Raw genomic sequence first — 20,181 nt, 5'->3', positions numbered from 1 at the left:
AAGGAAAGATAAACAAAAGTTAAAAAAGGGAGATCATGTCATATATGTTGTGTATATATATGTATGTGCTGCGGTTGCTTTAAGAACGTTGCGACAGCTGCCGTAAAGGAGGTGCGTTGCTAGCCTGGTTGCTATGTTTCCGGTTGGTCGTAAAAGTGTTTGTCATGTGTTTGTACCCTGCTCAAATCTCAGTAAAGTTATTCATAGGATTAGACCTTTTGTTTTGAACTTTATTACACCTTGGAGCGCTTTTTCCAGTCCATTGTTTTTCCTGCTTTCCCTATCTGCGCCTAATGACTGAGCTATGTGACGTAATTTTTTGTGATGTCTCAAGGGGCATTTCTGGTCGGGACGGGATTCGTTCCCAGGGATTCAAATAAAGAACCAACTCGTTTTCTTTAGTATAGTGGTCTCGATAACGGGTACCGGTTCTCAAAAAGGGATTCGAGTCCGAGGACTGGGTTCTTTTCTTATCGAAAACCGGTTTCGAGTATCATCCCTACTCATCAGACCAGAAAATTGTTTCACATGGTCTGAGAGTCGTTCAGGTGCATTTCGGCAAACTTTTTACTAAGAAAGGGTTTCCGTCTGGCCACTCTACCATACAGGCCTGATTGATGGATTGCTGCAGAAATGGTTGTCCTTCTGGAAGACTCTCCTCTCTCCACAGAGGAATGCTGTAGCTCTGACAGAGTGACCATCGGGTTCTTGGTCACCTACCTGACTAGCCTAAGATAAATGCAGCAATTTACAGAGACCTCCTGGATGAAAACTAATGCTTCCCATCCAATCTGATAGAGCTTGAGAGGTGCTGCAAAGAGGAATGGGCGAAACTGTCCAAAGATAAGTGTGCCAAGCTTGTGGCATCGTATTCAAAAAGACTTGAGGCTGTAATTGCTGCCAAAGGTGCATAAACAAAGTATTAAACAAAGGGTCTGAATACTTATCTACATGTGATTTTTGAGGTGTTTTTTTTAATCATTTGCAAAAATATCTACCGGTACTTTTTGTTTTTTTCTTTCTGGACACTCATTCTTGTAAAAGCCAACGGTGCCATATTTCAGTATCTGGGTTGCACGTGACATCAGGTGATGATGGCCGACTTTGGCACTTCAACAGTTGGCGATCACTCCAAGCAGCACTGAGAGCGGACTTAGCCAAACTATTTCTAGGTTAGGTCTGCGCAATTATTCAAATTTTAATCGTGATCATGATTTTGGCAACTGCGATTAAATGAGGGTAATTGTCGGCAATATTAGCGTTTAAAAACAGGCAGATTCCTTTTTAACCAACCACCAGATGGCGACCAATAGACAGTGAAATCATGAGGGAGCGAGTAAGAGTGAGTGACAACAGAGGTTGAAGATAGATCAGCCTGTTGCTTCCAAAAATATTTAGAAAATAAATGTATTGTTACATCGGTTCCCTCCCCTCCTGCAGAGTTACCAACAAGGTACCAGCAGGCACGCATTTCAACCCCGGAACACGACTGCATGCCTCGCCGTTTTCTAGGCACTGTCAGTACTTGATCGGTACCAGAAGACAGGACAGTCCACGCATGCGCAAAGACCACGCCACTTCATGGACTTGCATTTTTTACAAAGGAGCCTCACGACGTCAAGTTCTGTGATATTTGAATGTTAATGAATATTTTGTATTAAGAATAGCTTACTTAGGAGTAAAAGGGAACAAGAATATAAACATGAACAAGAAGTATATTTCTTTCAAAAACTGAGTATTATTGCCACATCTTCAGCAACTTTCACTCTTCTGTCATTGCAAATAATGAGGCAAGGGGGCACCACTGACTCCCATCGATAAAGGTTTGTTTGATATACTTTGAATTTAATTTTTTAAATGTTGATTTTTTTAATTTTTTAAACAAGGCACTTACTGTAATTTAAATATAAATCTGCGGCCTGACAAAAAGTAGACTTTCAAATTATCAGTATTGTGAATTGATGTATGTGATGTAAATAAAGTAGTAAAAAATATATACCGGTATTTATTTCCCATTTAAGGCTGCTGAGCTCATTGTTCAGGTTTCTGTACGGTTTCAAAATAAAAACTGTATTCTTAAGCAACATTTGTTTTGTATGTAATATTTTATATGACATTTGTACTCAAATAAAGATGACAAAAAAGAAAATGGCATGCACGAAATATGCACGAAAATAACTGCCGTAAAACAAGTTAATTGAAGTAATGTTGTCTGCGGGCATGCGTGGACCGATTGTGTCTTCCGGTACCGATCAAGTAGTAACAGGTAACAACAACAAACAACAAACAAACGCCACTATGAGATGCATGGCAAAGCGGTGTTGGTGTGCGCGTCCACACAAATGATCGAGATGCGGAGACACGTTAAGCATTAACAACACTTTCCTTCTTTTCTCAACCGCCATCATTTTCCCGCACAGTAAAGCTGGTTACTAAAAGAGCGGGTCACCCGTTACCGGCGCAAAGTCCCGACAAACAGCTACAAAGGCTGGAGTGCCTATAATATAGACGACCGTAACATCAACCGTGCACTGAGGGACAGGGGCGCCGCTAGGGATTTTGGGCCCCATGAAAAGAATCTTTACAGGGCCCCCAACACAGTGTCATTATTTTTTCTGTATTATAATTTCATCATCATTAGGGGCCTCTCTGGGCCCCCCTCCATCATGGGCCCCTAGAATCCGTGTCCTTTACCCCCCCCCTTTTCGGCGCCCCTGCTGAGGGACCCCGTATCAATCTATCTCTCATAGACACGCCAAAATAATGGCCGTAATAACATTTTATTTGGCCAAAGACATGTCTTATATATACTGTGAGCAGTACAATGAATGTGTTCCTTTGTATGTGCCTTTCGTGGATAACCTGTTTTTTTCACTTGCTTGCACTGTATGATCGCACTCTGCAATGGCATATTTATTTTGGTTAGCTCTTTGTCTTTTGTACATTTAATTTTATTATTAATCAATAATTTATATAGTTATATTTTTAAATGAAAGCCAAGTTCACATTCATTCGTTTGTTTAAAATAGAAAGTGCAATAAAATATGTTTTAATTACCCGTAAATAATCGTGATTAATAATCGGGATTTTAATATAGATGAAAATAATTGTGATTATTATTTTGGCCATAATCTTGAGCCCTACTCTAGGTAATGTTGTAATTTTCAATGTCAAAAAAGAAATTGACTCAAAAAAATATATGTAAAGTAAGGCTCCACTTTTCCAAAAAAAAGGCTGATTGCTAATATACATTTGCTTTGCTATTACATGCTACTGATTAGCAATTTTACATGGCCATTTATTTGGTAATGAAAACTAGAACTAATGTGCACATTACAATCAAACAGCTGGTGCGTAATAAGTATAATACTTACAGTATTAACCCTTTTTTAACACAAGAAAAAAAGACAAGACAGCAAAGACTGAACTGAGGAGCCAAGACACCATAAACTATAAGCTATTGAGATGTAACGTCTTGGACTTGCACTTTAATTGAGACTCAGAAATATCACAATAAAACAAAATACAACAATTGGACAGCAATTATTATAATCTGCTATTTTTTTAATGTTGCATTAAAATATTTGACTTTATTATCAAAAACAATATTTATCACACACCCAAAAGTACCGAAAATTGCTGGTTTTCAAGAGGTTATAATGTTTAAAAAAACACTGGTTATTGTCCCCATTAACTCCACAGAGAATACATGTACAACAAAAAACAGATGAAAGATTGAAATACACAAAAGTGGCATACAATGACGAAGCAGCAACATGCATAAAATATTCTTAAAGTCGTCTTACCTTCTGAAGTCTTATTCTGGGTTTCTTCATTCTGTAGTACATAATATAATATTACCATGGGTTAACATGTTTAATCATTGGCAATCACAATCTACTCACAATCTGTAAGATCTGCAGGATTTCTGGATGCTTCTGGACATATGACTCCACCATTTGTTCAACACTAAAATGCACATCTTGGTTGACGTAGATGTATGCCGAGCTGCATAGTCTTTGGTCCTCTGGTGTGGCTTTCAGATAGGCATGGCATCGCTCCAGTACCATATTGTACTGTCCGTAAACATCGGCCTCTGCGTTTATACATGGAACGGTGCCCAACACCCTCAACAAGCTCTGTACATTTGGGTAAAAACCAATGTCTGGGATTTTCAGTGTTGCAAATACTGTGGTTGGCAATATTCTACGTTTGCTTGCGTGCCTCCACTTCACTTCCCAGCAACCGAGCTCTTCGTAGAATGTGTCAGGTCTCGAAAGATTGTTCAAATTGGCGTCTGCCACCTTATCCCGGCGAATGCTGAAACTGTGGTCAGCCATGTAGGATGGCACCAAAGAGAGCCATCTTAAAATCCTCACCATCTCGATACTAAACACTCGATTGACCTCTGCAACAAGATACTGCAGAATAGGCCGTCCCAAGGTTTCTCTGTAAAAGTCCTCAAGCGGGGTGTCGTTTGCATCTTCTTGGTCCATCTCAGGTTTTATCACTTCAACACCAAGCTTTTTGGCTCGACCGACTGCATCTGAAAACCATTTTTTGTTGAGCACAGCAATATCCTGTTGGTACTTGCTTACAAGTTTCAAGGCATTTGAAATAGTGTACTGCAGGGTACTACTCATGCTAATGATTCCCCTGAGACTGGAGTTGAGTATGCACACACAGCAGAGGGTGTTTTTTAGCACGACTAACGACATAATGAAATGGAAATTCTTCAAAACAGGTTTGAGTTTGGCCATCTGTTCAGCAGTATCTTCATCCACCTTTGAAATCATCTCACTGATGCAGTTAAGAAAAGGCTCCAGAATATCTAACATGGTTTGGAAGGCGTCAGTGCCATACTCCCAGGTCCCCCTGAGGATTGCCTTGATTCTGTCCACTTCTCCTTTTATATGCCAATATGCCAAATGGATCTTTTCTTCCAATCTTTTGTACAGCTCTGGTTTCTCCCTGAGTAAGGAGGCCACCTCTTCTACAGTGTCCATGATATTTTGAATTGTGGGCACAGGCATGCAGCGAATAATCCATATGTTGAATGCATATGGGCCACTGGGTGATAGAACCACTTGTGGAAACTCCAGCAAAATCTTGCAAGTGAGGTCTCGCAAGGTTTGACACATGCGTCCTGTCACCAGATAGGAAAGACCCCTGCAGTGCTCCATCCGCAACCCCCACTTATTTCTTAACTCTGACAGAAGAACGTTATACAGACTTTCTGCATTCAAGTCACAGGGCAAGAATCCAATTAGGTGTTTTTGTGGTAAACCTGCCTCTGTGACAGATCGAATGAAAATTGGGATTTGCTCTTTTCCATCGATACTTGTAATATCTTCGAGCATAATTGAGAAGAATCGAGCATGTCTCAGGCTGTTCTGGATCTCTTCTCTCATTAGCTTCTCACTGAACTGAAGAATTTCCTGTTTGTCAATTTTCTCGGCACATATTTTTTTTACAGAATGCTGACTTAATTCACCAGTCGGCTCATCCGTGTTGATATTGGCACCATTGATGCTGAATCCAGTCAATGCCAGGATTTCCTTGAAATAAGCTTTCAGAGTGTCTTTAGCTTTGGAACTGCCGATGTGCTCTTCTGCTTTCTTTTCTTTCTTTTCTTCAGGTGTAACATTGTCATGGCCAGAAATTTCTTCTATCGTCTCAATCAGTATTGGTGTTGCGGTTTGCTCTGATAGGAAAAAGCACATAAGTGAGTCAAAGGATAAACTTTTTTGTAGTCTTCTTCAATTATAACTCACTACATTCACACACATTAAAAAAAAAAAAAAACTTAAATTGAATGTTGCTTTTTGGAAAATCGCCTATTTTAATGCATGAAAACGTAGTCACTGATTTTTTTTTATGGAATGTTCCACTTTAAAAGATTGGGGAGCTCTTGGAAATATGTTTTAAATGATTGTATGCAGGCTTTACACATAAAGCTGGTTGAAAAAAGTAGTTCAGGGTTCGAAAACAACACGATTGTGCCAATTTCAATTCAACCAATTCCCGCGATTTATGCATCACCTTGCACCTTTGTCCAATACACGCAACAATCAGCGTCATTTCGCCAAATCAAATTTGTCTTTGAATGAATTTAAATGGATGGATGGAAAAGTAATTTTAAGCATGTGACAATATTAATTTTGAGTAGTTGAAATGTTTACATTAACTGTGGACAAATTAAGCAGCAATGTTATCATAATATAAATGATAAATAAATAAATGATAAATGGGTTGTACTTGTATAGCGCTTTTCTACCTTCCAGGTACTCAAAGCGCTTTGACACTACTTCCACATTTACCCATTCACACACACATTCACACACTGATGGAGGGAGCTGCCATGCAAGGCGCTAACCAGCACCCATCAGGAGCAAGGGTGAAGTGTCTTGCTCAGGACACAACGGATATGACGAGGTTGGTACTAGGTGGGGATTGAACCAGGGACCCTCGGGTCGCGCACGGCCATTCTTCCACTGCGCCACACCGTCCCCTATATAATAATAATGGAAGTAACCCTTTCAAAGGCAATTACGGTAAACATTGTTTTATTACTGTAGTATTTTTTTACTATTGTAATTAGATAATTAATTCAATATCTTAAATAGGTAAATATAGAAATAAAATGGACTCAATCTCTGTTAGCAAAAATTGCACTTCAATAAATATTGAACATCTTGAAGTGCAGTTATTTCAATAGTTATTACAATTACTTCTCACTCGCGAGTCGCGACTCGGGAGGCGATGTCCGTGTTTTTGTTTGTGAGTAAGCTAGCGGCCTCGCCTGCTCATAGTGAAATAAATACAAAGAATGTCTGTAACTTGTGCATGACAGAGCAGACAGCAAATAACGAAGCCATTGGTTGGGTTTCTTACTATAAATAATAACTTATGACTATTTTTAGTTAGAATTCTGTAAAACCGTACAGTCTAACAATGAGCTCTGAGTATGTACTTTTACTGCCATTTAGTGTCTACTTCTAAGTCTGTGTGGTTGAAAACGAGTAAAACAATACAATCAATACAATTTTTGTTAAAATAGTGTGGTTTTTGTAGTGAAGGTTACAAGGAACACTTAAAACATTGATGATAAAATCACAAGTTGATTCAATGTTATTAAAAAAAGCCTCAAAACATTGTACTGTAACTTTTGCCGCAACTTTCAGAAAAAGCTATTGCAAATTCAGCCATCACGAAAAAGCCTAAAAAGTCCTGGAGGGGCTGAGTAATACTTAACATCCTTGTACACTTTCAGGCATGCCTTGAACCTTACCTCTTGTACACTTTTTCACAGTGGGTTCCTCCTCAGCCTAGATGGGTCAACAATGGTCAATTATAAAAGGTTACTGATTACTCAAATATATGATAGTAAATGCCATAATGGCTGTCACACTTACAGGGCCTCCAGTACGTTTCCTGCTGCATGTTGATTCATTATTTTTAGATGTAGCGGAATCAAATATTGTTGGAACAGCATCTTCGCTTAAGACGCATGCACTGGAAACCTGGAAATATACAATACACAACATCACACTTTGGAAATATTAAAAAAAAAAATTGTGTTTTTGGCGTAAATAATCAAAACAATTACAGATAGCCATTTTTTCCCCACACAGAAAAAAAACAAAGGTGTTCTTAACGGCTGCCTTGACAAAATAAAGTAATTAACAGTAATCCTGTGCTTACTGTATTTTTCAGACCATAAGGCACACCGGATTATAAGGTGCACTGTCAATAAACGGGTCTATTTTCATACACAAGGCGCCACGGATTATAAAGCTCATTAAAAGGGGTCATATTATAATTTCTTTCGACATTTCAAACACTTCCTTGGGGTCTACATTATATGCAATGGTGGTTCTTTCGTCAAAATGTTGCAAAGATTATGTTTTACAGACTATCTTCAAGCTGCTTTCTGGCCGTTTGGTAGGCGGTGTTATTTACGTGCCTCAACTTCTACAGTGTCTTCTCCTGTAATCTTTGTTTTACTTGTTAGTGCTTCCATAGCGAGTTAGCTGATAGATTAAGTTAGAACTGTGCAATACTTTTTTTCAGAAATGGCAACAATGGAAGATGAATGCCCCACAACCAAATGATACAAAGAAGGAGCTTATTGACTACGACATTGGCACGGACTACAAGGGTACATTGGTACAAGCGCACATTTTCAAGACTTCTGCAGATACCAAATACAGAACAGCAGGTACCAATCCGTAAGAAAAGTTGGTTTTGCATAATATTGCGAAACAAAACAACAGATGTCTCCTAATAGATGCCATTTTGGGGTCTTTACAGACACCATAATAATACCCGAATGTTGAAGCACAGTATGTCTGACTACGGTAGCGGTAATGCACCGATAAGTCATCAAGCGGTGCGGCTTCACAGCTTACTAAAGTTGTAATTAAACATTTGGACAGATCTTTGAGCGCTGTGTGTAATGTTTTATAAATCAATGAACATTGATCATCTATCAATTAAACATCAAAGTTTTGGTCTTGCTTGCTTACCGGTTCTTGCTTGCTTAATTTGTTGAACAGACGTCAACCTGCAGTTCACACTTATCTTTTATGAATGACTGCAGGGTTTCCCCTTAATGTAACTGAATGTGGCATACCACTACAGCAATATCATGGCCACCACACCTTGGTAGTACGTTTTTTACATGAAATCAAATTAAAGTAATATATTGTAGCTTCCAGAAGAAGTCACATACAGTCAGACGCTATTTTCAATTTTTATTGACAATCTTATGCTAACAAACGGCACAATTCCAACAGGTTTTACCTCCCGTGCAAACACTTTCTTTTCCGTGCTTCCCCCACACACCACTTGCTCATTCTTCGCCTATCCGCAGCTTCCTCAGGCACAGACGGTGTGTTTATGATCATGGGAACATTAACACCAAATGAAAACCACACGAACATAAAACATTACCACCAGCAGATCGTTACATTATGAATGGATATAAAGTAAAGGTGGGAATCTTTGGGCACCTCACAATACGATTACGATTATGATTCAGGAGCTACGATCCCATTAAAAATTGATTATTGATGCATCTTTAATTTACATATATTATATCACTTGCAACTCTAAAACAGTGTATTTGTAATAAATAACAGTTAAGTTAATTCCCACATTTATCAAATTAATACAAACGTGTGCAAAACTGGGACATAAGAAGCCTATAATAAAGAAGCTGGTCGGATCTCTTGGTGAGGTGACTCACTGTAGTCAGACAAATTTTAGAACTGTCTGCATTACTTTATTTACAATAAATACATCGATTATTGATGTATACTAATCGATTTTATAACAGTCCATGTCCGAAATGCGATGCATCTAAAAATCGATTATGTCCCCCACCTCTAATATACAGTACATAACCTATTACGTGTGCACTATTGTCCAGTGATGGACCGAAAACTCAGCCATCGGAAAAAAACTGATCACCGAAAACAGCGCTGCCCGAAACTGGACATAAACAAGACGCATGCCATTGTCTGGAACGTTGTCAGCATGTCTGCGATGTGAATGTAACTTTAATATATCCCAAATATATCCGTGGACGGCAATCTATAAAATGTGCAAATACTAAGAGGACAGTGGCGGTTTTTAAGGAGAGAAAGTCCAACTGGAGCAGCAGGGTGAAGAAAGTGTGACGTCATGCTTGCTGAAGCTCGCTTTTTGCCGGGGACACTGAGGGACGAGTAGACTCTCTAAACATGAGTACATTCTATAATAAGACTACAAAAAGATGATAGGTTTGTTGTTAGTCGTTTTTAATTAAAAAAAAGTACTTAATAGTCTCTAGACCAGGGGTGCTCATTATTTTGATCGCGAGCTACCGGTCGATCGTGGAAGGTGTGTCAGTCGATCACCAGCCAGGCATTAAAAAAATAGTCCTAAAAATGAGCGATCATAAATCTTCACTATGACGTCACTTTCGTCACTTAATTGACATTCACGGCACCCGAAGGTCTTCTGAGATGACGCTGGCTGCTGCCAGCTCATTAAAATTACCGACTGGAAGGCGAGAAACACTTTATTTCAACAGACTCTGGCGCCGTACCTGTCGTCAAAACTCCAAAGACCGACTGCACAGTTGCGCTAACAAAATCTCAGAAAGCTGGCGTGCACAAGCTAGCAAGCTACGGAGTTTGCCGACAATGTATTTCTTGTAAAGTGTATACAAAGGAGTACGGAAGCTGGACAAATAAGATGCCAAAAACCAACCACTTTCATGTGGTATTGGACAGAAAGGAGGACTTTTTTCTCCTCCATTCGAAAATGCGGACGTTATCAGCACCACTGTCTGATTCCAATCAATGCAAGTCATCAGCATCAGGTAATACACCAACTTATATTCTTGTCTTTATGAAAGAAAGGAATCTATATGTGTTAAACATACTTGTATTATCTTTAAACACCTTTAACTTATTAACAATATTAACTATATGTGTTAAACATACTTGTATTATCATTTAACACCTTTAATTTATTAACAATATTAACTATATGTATTAAACATGCTTGTATTATCATTAAACACCTTTAATTTATTAACAATATTAACTATATGTATTAAACATTCTTGTATTATCATTAAACACCTTTAATTTATTAACAATATTAACTATGTGTTAAACATGATTGCATTATCTTTAAACACCTTTAACTTATTAACAATATTAACTATATGTGTTAAACATACTTGCATTATCTTTAAACACCTTTAACTTATTAACAATATTAACTATGTGTTAAACATGCTTGTATTATCATTAAACACCTTTAACTTGTTAACAGTATTAACTATGTGTTAAACATGCTTGTATTATCATTAAACACCTTTAACTTGTTAACAATATTACCTATATGTATTAAACGTACTTGTATTGGCATTAAACACCTTTAATTTATTAACAATATTAACTATATGTGTTAAACATGCTTGCATTACCATTAAACACCTTTAACTTGTTAACAAAAATATATTTAATAAATAAGTAAATATAAATTATATATATGAATGAGGTAGATCTCCACGACTTGATCAATTGAAAAGTAGTTCGCCTGCAGAAAAAGTGTGAGCACCCCTGCTCTAGACACTTGAAAAATTCTCAACAAAGTTAATGCTACAATAAGCAGCAACAATTGCAAATATGTGATGAATTGAGTGATGACGTCATGGCGATCACGCCCCTAACCACGACCCCATCGCCACACGTATCTTGGCAATCTTGGGGAAACTTTGGACTGCCATGTACTGGTCACACTTATTACACAATGTACCATATTAAAATGTATTTAACGTCAGTAAGCACGACCAGAATCAATATATTCAAAAGGTGCACTGTCGTTTTTGAGAAAATGAAAGGATTTTAAGCATGCCTTATAGACCGAAAAATACGATAATCGGATTAATTTTTATTTAGCATTTGACAGCATTTATATATATATATATAAAATAGATTTAAATGACATCATGGTGAACCCAACTGAACAACATAGAGTTAGTAGCTTTATCTTCCCACAGAACAGTCCAGAACTAACAGAAAAACACAATTTGTACAAGCCTTTTACCTCTTGAGAGATCATAGAGAGCTCAAAGTGTTTTGCACAAAGTTTGTAAACTTTATGCAGTTCCTCCGGAGCTTGGGATGCCAGATCCTGACGACAACAGTTATCCAACCATTGTTTGCAGCTGAAATACATAAAACAGTTATGAGACAGGAATTAAAAAAACACAATATATATTTTGTAGAATGTCAAATGTAATTGTTATTTTAGGGAGTTTAGCAGTGTGAAAGAATTCTACACTGACTTCTCAATGTTTAGCACAAATGTGTCCGAAAAATGCACACCAAAAAAGTAAACATGCAGAGGACATTTTGATACATTTTGTGCTTTAGGACAGCAATTTTCAAACTGTGGTACGTGTACTATTGATGTGCAGATCAATACTGAAATATTGATATCGCCGATATCAGATCTTTATGCCCAAATATCAATTGTTAAATCAAAATATTGATACTTGAGTTATTTGAGATAATGTATATCATTAACAAGAACAAAGTGATAACTAATTCAATCATTGAGATCTTGTCTAAATGAAACACGATTGGTGGGAATTATATTTTTCTTCTGCCTCGGTAAGTACGTAATGTGCAAGCGCAGCGGCACTCTGTGCTTTGCTCAGTATCGTCGATACCAGTCTGAATCTTACTCATATGGGATAGGAAAGAAGGTCAGTGGTATCGCACATCACTATCAAGTACCACTAGTCAGAGCAGTTTATAGACAAGAGTATGGACAACTCAGTTTCAGACAATCTTCTTAATTATTGGTCAAAAGCTCCTCACGTGACTTCAGGGCGCCATGTTGAACAGCAGTTTTAAGCCGCTGCTAAGCGACACAGCACTTCCTTATCGGACATCTCTTTTAATTGACAAGTTTTTTGCCATGCAAACATGCCCTGTTGTGCAGTATGGGGACGCTCCACTCGCCAAAAATGCGGGAAGCATTTGCCTCGCATTGAGGACAATTATGGAAAACAAAGGTTAGCCGCGAAGGCTAAAGTGCCAAAGAATGACAACAGTATCTTGTGCAGGGTAAGCAAGCACACTGTACACATGGGAAACAAACGGGAAGTATATCTCTCTCAGTAACAGTGAATTAATACAACTTGCCTGACAAAACTTTACTTCAAAACTGCACTTTACCTGCATTTGTCATAAATAATACAAACTAATAAATATTGCAGTAAAAATCAGCATTAGTTCAGTATGGTGATAATAATATCAGGAAGCCATGCTGACTTGCTACAGCAAAAAAAACAAAAAACAAAAAAGAGTAAAAAAAAACAAAAGCAAAAGCACAGATATATATAGCAGAGTGATTACAAACAATTCATTGGAGGCAGCCACCACAATTAACATACTTAACACAAAAGTCGTAATTTCTCTGTAATTGTTGGTCCATAGCTAATAAGGATTTTAGCAAAATGAGGGTAATACATTTTTTTTGGTCGTTTTGTGCATTTTTTTGTTTTGTTTATTGCACCGTGGAGAGCGTGTTAGTCTGCTAATTACTAAACACTGCATAAATGTATACAGCGGAGTGCATCAAATACGGACCCAAAATGTATCCAAAGTAATACTTTGACAAAAAAAACATGTTTTATTGTAAGTTTATGAGCTAGAGTATGTTTACAACTATATTTAAACGTATTATTTTGGATTTTGTTAGAAAAAAACCTTTAAGACTGCAATTGCATGCTTCTGGCCGGACATGTCCTGGGGTTTAGTTGTCCATTCTCTCTATACACAGCTCTGCCATCTATCCATCGATCCATTTTATACCGCTTGTCCTGTTAGGGGTCACGGAGGGGTGCTGGAGCCTATCTCAGCTGCTTCGGGCGGAAGCCAGTGTACACCCTGGACGAGTCGTGGTAAGCTAAATAAGCCTGGAAATATGTACTGCATACAGAGTATCATTGTTGATTATGTTTGTACATTGTGTGTAATGTAACAGTGGCCAAACTATTAAAAATACTTCCTCAATGGGCTGTTTGTAACAATAGGCCCTTTTCCATCCCAAGTACTTTTTCAGGAACTTTCCCACTTAGGGGTAAATAAAGTTCCTGTGTTTTCACCAAAAACAGCCCAGGTAGATTTAGTTCTCCGGGAACCTTTTGGAGTTCCTCCTAGTTCGGTGAGACTTTTTCAAGCTACCAGGAACCTCTATGGGGGCGGGCTGTGCTGTAATTGGTTGAACATAGTTGGGGGCGTTCCTAAAACTTATTTTTCAAACACACGACTGCCACTGGAATATAGGCGACAACTTGTTTATTTCTTATGTACCGGTACGTATTTCTATAACAAACTTGACAACGGAGAGAACAAAAGAAGATTTCGAAATGCAGAAACTTTTGTAGGGCATCTATGCGCTGAAGAATGCTAATCAGTGGAACTATTTTGAAGTGTTTTTACTCAGCTGTAGTTTTTAAACTATATACAGTTTATTGTTTATTAGTTTTTAAGAACTTAATTTCATTATGCGAAGGTACGAGAAGTGACAGACTCTTTTAAACGTATTAACGGAGGAGTATGAAGCCGGACTCGAAGCGGCGACCTCGGCTGCTTATTACTCTGACTTTGTTGGATGAACGTGAAAAAAAGGAGGCAGTACACGAGTGTAACAAAGGTAAATAACATCAAATATTAACTATTTATTTTATTACATGTAGTAAAAGTAGTCAGTGACACTCCATTTGTGTAGTTACTAGCCTCAACCTGAGTGAACAAAATGCTAATGCTAACAAGTTAACGCTAAAGTTGATGTGTTTGTGTTGTCGGCATGAGATAAATACTGACATTTATTATTATCATATATTGTTATTTACAGCTGAAATGGACTGCCTGACCCAAATAAATTCATAATTTACCGAGAGGACGACTTTCTGACTGTTGGACATTGTGGACAAAAGCCTGACTTTTTATAAACAATTCGGTACACTATATTTTATAAATCTTATCGTTTAATATATGATTGCTTTGTATTTCAATTACTTACTTTTTAGTGAAAGATCTGTGACCTACTATTGTCTGTTTATTTACATGATATCAGTACAGAAGTATAGCTGGGTTGCAAACACGTGACATAGAGGCACATCCGGGTACTTCTGGGCTTCAGGCGATGGTCTGGAGTCCCATTGGGCTGCGGTTTATTTACCTGAATCTGTGCAGATTTGGGTGTATTTGGAAATTTTTAGACGCAAATATATGAACGATCATAAAAAAAATATTTAAAATGGGACACAGTAAATTTATAAAATTTTAAGAAAAATATTTTTTTAATGATTTAAACCATTTATCATCACCAAGACGTTACTGCTCGCCTCAACCTTACTTCATTTGACACTCTCAGTATTTAGAAAAGAAAAGATTGGATCATCGTGTCTTTTTACATCTCGAGGGGTCCACAAATTAAAGATTTATCAGTGAAAGACAAAGTTGGACTTATTCATGCATCGGTGAGTAACCTATTTGATTGACATAACGAGTGCTGTGCTGGTGTGATTGTGACACTAATGAGAAAAAGGATAAGTTTGTTTGCGGTTTATTTCCTGCTACAAATATTAGTCTAATCTACTATTCATGTCTGCAGTTGTTTTTATGGTGTGAAGTTCATATTTTGTGTTATTATTAACTATAGATGTCCCTGTTGTTCAGCAATGTTTGCCAGCGATATCAAGATTCTGCTGCTGAGCCTACGAGAGATTTATTCATACTATTAAGGATATTTTCTTGATGCTAAAAAATATCACCAAAGACTCTATAATGTGGTCATCTGCGTCAAATAAAGCACTTGTCTTCCCTGCAAAACAACAACTAAACTTTTAGTTTATGTTATGGACAACAAAAATAAGGTGGATTTACAGTATTTATTACTAGGACTTAACATGACGTTTGTTTATTTGCACAACCAGGTCTATACTTACTACTTACTACTAAAAGACAAGTTGTCTAGTGTGTTCAGTATTTTATTTAAGGCCAAAATTGTTCTTCAATTGCAATAAGAAACATATCTTTAATGTACTCTAAGATTTGCTGTCAAAATAAAACTAATAATGCCATTTTTTGTGGGCCCCTTTCTTTAGAAAAGTATCGAAATACATTTTGGTACCGGTACCAAAATATTGGTATCGGGACAACCCTACTTCAGTGTTAATTTACCGAAAGTGAGTTTTGCTTTTTGAAGCAGCAAATGTTTCGACACTGAATTTTTCAGCACTGATTTTGTTTACATTGAGATTTTATACACTGAATTTTTTTACACCAGATATTTATACCCTTAATTTTCATACACTCAGTGTATAAAAATTCAGGGTATACAAATTCAGTGTTTTAAAATTCAGTGACTGAATTTAAAAAAAAAAATTTTTTCCAATTAACTTGTCAGCATAATTTGATGTAAAAAAATTCCTTTCAATTCCTTTTATAATTCAGTATCAAAAAAAGCTTTTGTAATAAAGACACAAATTAACCTCCATATCTTCAGCCTGATTTATATAAACCACCCTGAACTGTAAAATGCAGTGGAAACACAAACCACACACTTCTACAGGAACCTATAGTTCCAAGAACCAGAGGTTCCAGGAACCAAATGTTCCTGAACTTTTGGTGGAAAATGGCCCATTTACACAGATTCCTAGGGGGATGCCAACTTTCTAATGTATTTTACACAGTATATCCCACCCTCTCATGGCTTCTTGTACGTAATGACAATTACATACGCACGTAACACATGCAAGCACATTAGCTTTAGGTGTTGTTAGCTAATAATAGCAATTTTGATAGCTAGCGTTACCTATCATAGAATGTATATTCTATCATAACAACAACACGACTGCAAATTGTTGGTTGCTTCTCTTGGACTACTTTTGTATGTGTGCACACGCTCTCTGCATGTGTGTGTTGACGAGACAGGGTGAGTAACCGGCGTAAACACTAATCATTTTATTCGGGCCGGTAAAATGTTTATTACATAAACTTTGTAATTGTGAAAAATATTGACAATTGTCAAACTAATGTGTTCTGTTACACCAGTAATGGTAACATAAGTGGTATATTTTGGTGGTGGTATATTTTGCTTGGAAAAATTGTACTGTGAGGAAGTTGCAAAGAGCACCTTTAAATAAAACATCTGCTCTATTTGTAATGACTAATTAGGCCTACTATGCTACTGTATTTTAGTGTTGGTCATTATGGTGGTACTTGGAGAGCCAAGTGTTGGTGGAAAAAAGTTTGAAAACCACTGCTTTAGGCTATGTCTACACTAAGCCAGATAACCCCTTAAACGAATAATTATTTAGCCTAAGCCCCCTTATAGCCACACTAAACTGGCGTTTAAGGTCCCCCTCCTTGGATAATTTTTTACATGGGTAAGTGCACCGTGTATTTCTTGAATCTCCGGCTCTTAGCTTTGTATGGACTCATTGATCGTTTATAAACTGAGTTCGGAGAGGAAGTGACGCCAGAAAGACCACGCCCACACAGGAAGTGACGTCAGAAAGAACGCGCCACAGCCAGCTTCACAATAAAGCAGTTTCGTAACTCGGAGCTAACCACTGTAAATATGGAGGCGAGTCATCCAGACATGCCCGTGTTTGTCCTTCTTCTACATGTGCAGACGCTTGTGGAAATCACACATGAATACGTTAAGAGAAAGCGATTGCAGCTATTTGGGATAAGACACTTCTCTGACAAGAGAACTTTCGAATGTCCAGGTCAGCTGTGATTCTACTTAGGGAAAAACTTTGTCCATTTGTCGAAGGAGAGACAACGAGAATGCGGGCTCCTGTGGATGTGATAAAAAAGGTAGCGTGTGCTTTGTATTACCTGGCCGTCGAGAGAAGACTACGTAAAACGGCGAATGCTTTTGGACTGGCAAAGCAGACTGTATCAGTTATTGTCCGCCATGTATGTCGCGGACTCAACGTCTAGGTCCAGAGTATATAAAGTCACCAAAAACTAATGGACAATGAAGGTGAAGGCAAAAGGGTGAGGAGTGTCCTGACCAGATATCTAGATCCCGAGAATGATTGTTGCAAAATGTTCTTTGTCACATTGTGTACTTTCACGTGTTTATTAAAGATTTGATTAATTTATGATGGCTCAGGTGTGATTCACTACAATAGGGCCCCACAGCACACTGGATTCCAGTTAGGGATGGGCGATATATCGTTATGCGCGATATATCGTTATGCGCGATATATCGCGGGATTGTCTCTGTGCGATATAGAAAATGACTATATCGTGATATTCGAGTATGCGTTCTCACGCAGTTGCTTTTAGCTGCGGGCATTACACTACAGGCTCTTCCCACGCTTTCCTGTGTCTCCTTCTCACAGACAGCAAGCACAGCTTCTACACACGTCACACACTGTCACGACATACGTCACATTCGTATACGCCCTCCTTGAGCAGAGAGGTAGCAGCATGGCTAACGTTAGCTGTGATGCTAGCGGTAATACGAGTGAAAGAAGGTGCGAATCTGGTTACAAATGAAGGAATAATTAATTCCCCAACAAAACAGCAGGGGGTCCATCGTCTGGCGGTGGTTTGGCTTCAAGTGGGAATATGTCGAACAGACAACCGTAATTTGTCAAGTGTGGGGCGAAAGCGTTGCTATAAAAAGTAGCATTACTGCTAATATGTAGCATCATTTGAAAAGTCACCTGCTAGAGAATGAACAGTGCTTACTCCGCACGTCAACATCTCCGTTCGGTGCCACACGCCCACACCATCAAAATGCTGAGGAAAACATTTCCAGATGTACACCGTATGAAAAAAATAGTAATTTTTTTAGTTGTGATTTCCTTCTCTGCATGAAAGTTTTAAAGTAGCATATATTAATGCAGTAAGAAGAAGAATGTTTTAATGTAGACACATAGAATCATCATACTGCTGTGATTATATGCATCAAGTGTTCATTCAAGGCTAAGGCAAAATATCGAGATATACTGTATATTGTGTATCGCGATATGGCCTTAAAATATTGCGATATTAAAAAAAGGCCATATCGCCCAGCCCTAAATCCAGTTAATTGAAATACCACAACACTGAATATTGTTCAGATAAGTTACATTTAAGAACTTGCACACAAAGCAACACTGGAGGTGACTATGACGTGCACATTTTCCGCGCATGCGTACAAGGTCACGTTGCGCCGGCGGACGGAGGGGTGAGGGGGTATTAAACGACCATTGTGTGTGTGTGGACAAGGATAAGGTAAGGTGGGATTTACCCTGGATAACCGGCTTAGTGTAAACGGGGCCTTAGTATAATACAATTCAAATTAAGGTCAATATTTGCTAAGCGATCTTTACAAAACAAAGGCATCTGTGCTAATTGGTATTATATCTACCAATACAGGTAATTGATTATGAATACATTATTTTTGCTGTACACCGGGGGACAATAAAAAAACGGCGCTGCGCGCCTAAAATGGCCCCCAAGCCGGATTTTGGACACACCCACTTTATATTACATTTCAGGCAGATATATTCGACTTTCGTACTTGCACTACTCTACCGAAACAGCACATTTTTATATAAGCCCGGCACAATTCAATTCTGACATTAACTATGCTTAAAAGTTGTCCCACAAGATGATTGCTATGCTAAGCTAAGTTACCGCGCAGGGACGCTAGGTGTCGTTAATATATTTGTAATTTACACTCCCAAAAGTTTACAAATACGCTCTATATTATATTTTACCACAGCGGCAAGCGCTGCAATATGATGGTATTACAACTAAACCGAGTTAATATTAGCCTGGCAGGCAGGACGGGCGGACGACTTGTTTCGGGAGTGTGGCGAGTCTGCGCCATTTTCAACCGACTTGTGTCACTGATGCTGAGCTAGCAATGCTAACGTAAGGATGCTAACACGTTCCAATGGCAAATGCACGTTTAGCAGCACAATGGGGAACGCTCTTACCGCTCCGGGTCCGCGGGGAAGCTGAAAAGTGGAGTGTTGTTGTCGGGCCCTTCTTGCTGGTAACCACAGTTGGCTGCGGCGCAGCAGTCAGTCATGTTGGATAGCAATGTAGCTAAGCTAAGCTAGCAAGTTAGCTAGCTTAGCTTGGGAGTCCGCTGAGCGAAACCTGCACAAGTCTACAGAATCATGCCCTGGCGACGACGTGTGCCGCCAACAGTGTGTACGAACGCAATGCTCGCCTCAAGTATTTTTGAGAAGCTAAGACCCGACTACTTGCATTGTTAAAAAGTTGATGCTGCGTGGTGCGCCAATCGCCGAAAGCGTGAACCAGGAACTGGACCGTGCGGTTACACGTGTTGGCCAGCAGAGGGCGGTAAACACCTCATTCGCTGCATTCTACCGACTGTGGAAAACAATTGGTCACTATTTCATTGACTTGGGCGTCGTGGCTTGGTTGGTAGAGCGGCCGTACCAGCAACTTGAGGGTTCCAGGTTCGATCCCCGCTTCCGCTATCCTAATCACTGCCGTTGTGTCCTTGGGCAAGACACTTCACCCACCTTCTCCCAGTGCCACCGACACTAAATGTAACTTAGATCAGTGTTTTTCAACCACTGTGCCACGGTTAGGGATGATGTTTGATAAGAAATTATCG

At 38.6% G+C, this 20,181-nt stretch overlaps 1 protein-coding gene across 1 annotated transcript in view; it reads right to left on the bottom strand.

The window, feature by feature from the left end:
• The window catches only part of LOC133608037 (uncharacterized), a 35,231-nt gene extending 15,331 nt beyond the window's left edge, over positions 1-19,900 (bottom strand). Inside the window, exons 1-6 of the mRNA XM_061963181.1 lie at positions 19,529-19,900; positions 11,608-11,728; positions 7,416-7,523; positions 7,292-7,328; positions 3,906-5,704; positions 3,807-3,837 (exon numbers count right to left, since the gene is read on the bottom strand). Coding sequence (XP_061819165.1) covers positions 3,807-3,837; positions 3,906-5,704; positions 7,292-7,328; positions 7,416-7,523; positions 11,608-11,728; positions 19,529-19,623 — 2,191 coding nt within the window. The 5' untranslated portion in view covers positions 19,624-19,900. The remainder of the gene's footprint in view (positions 1-3,806; positions 3,838-3,905; positions 5,705-7,291; positions 7,329-7,415; positions 7,524-11,607; positions 11,729-19,528) is intronic.
• Between the last annotated feature and the right edge of the window lie 281 nt (positions 19,901-20,181).

Source organism: Nerophis lumbriciformis, linkage group LG09 (assembly GCF_033978685.3).
Source record: "Nerophis lumbriciformis linkage group LG09, RoL_Nlum_v2.1, whole genome shotgun sequence".
Taxonomy (NCBI): Eukaryota; Metazoa; Chordata; class Actinopteri; order Syngnathiformes; family Syngnathidae; genus Nerophis; species Nerophis lumbriciformis.
Note: the sequence above shows the minus strand (reverse complement) of the source record. Positions and strands in the feature narration are given on the sequence as shown.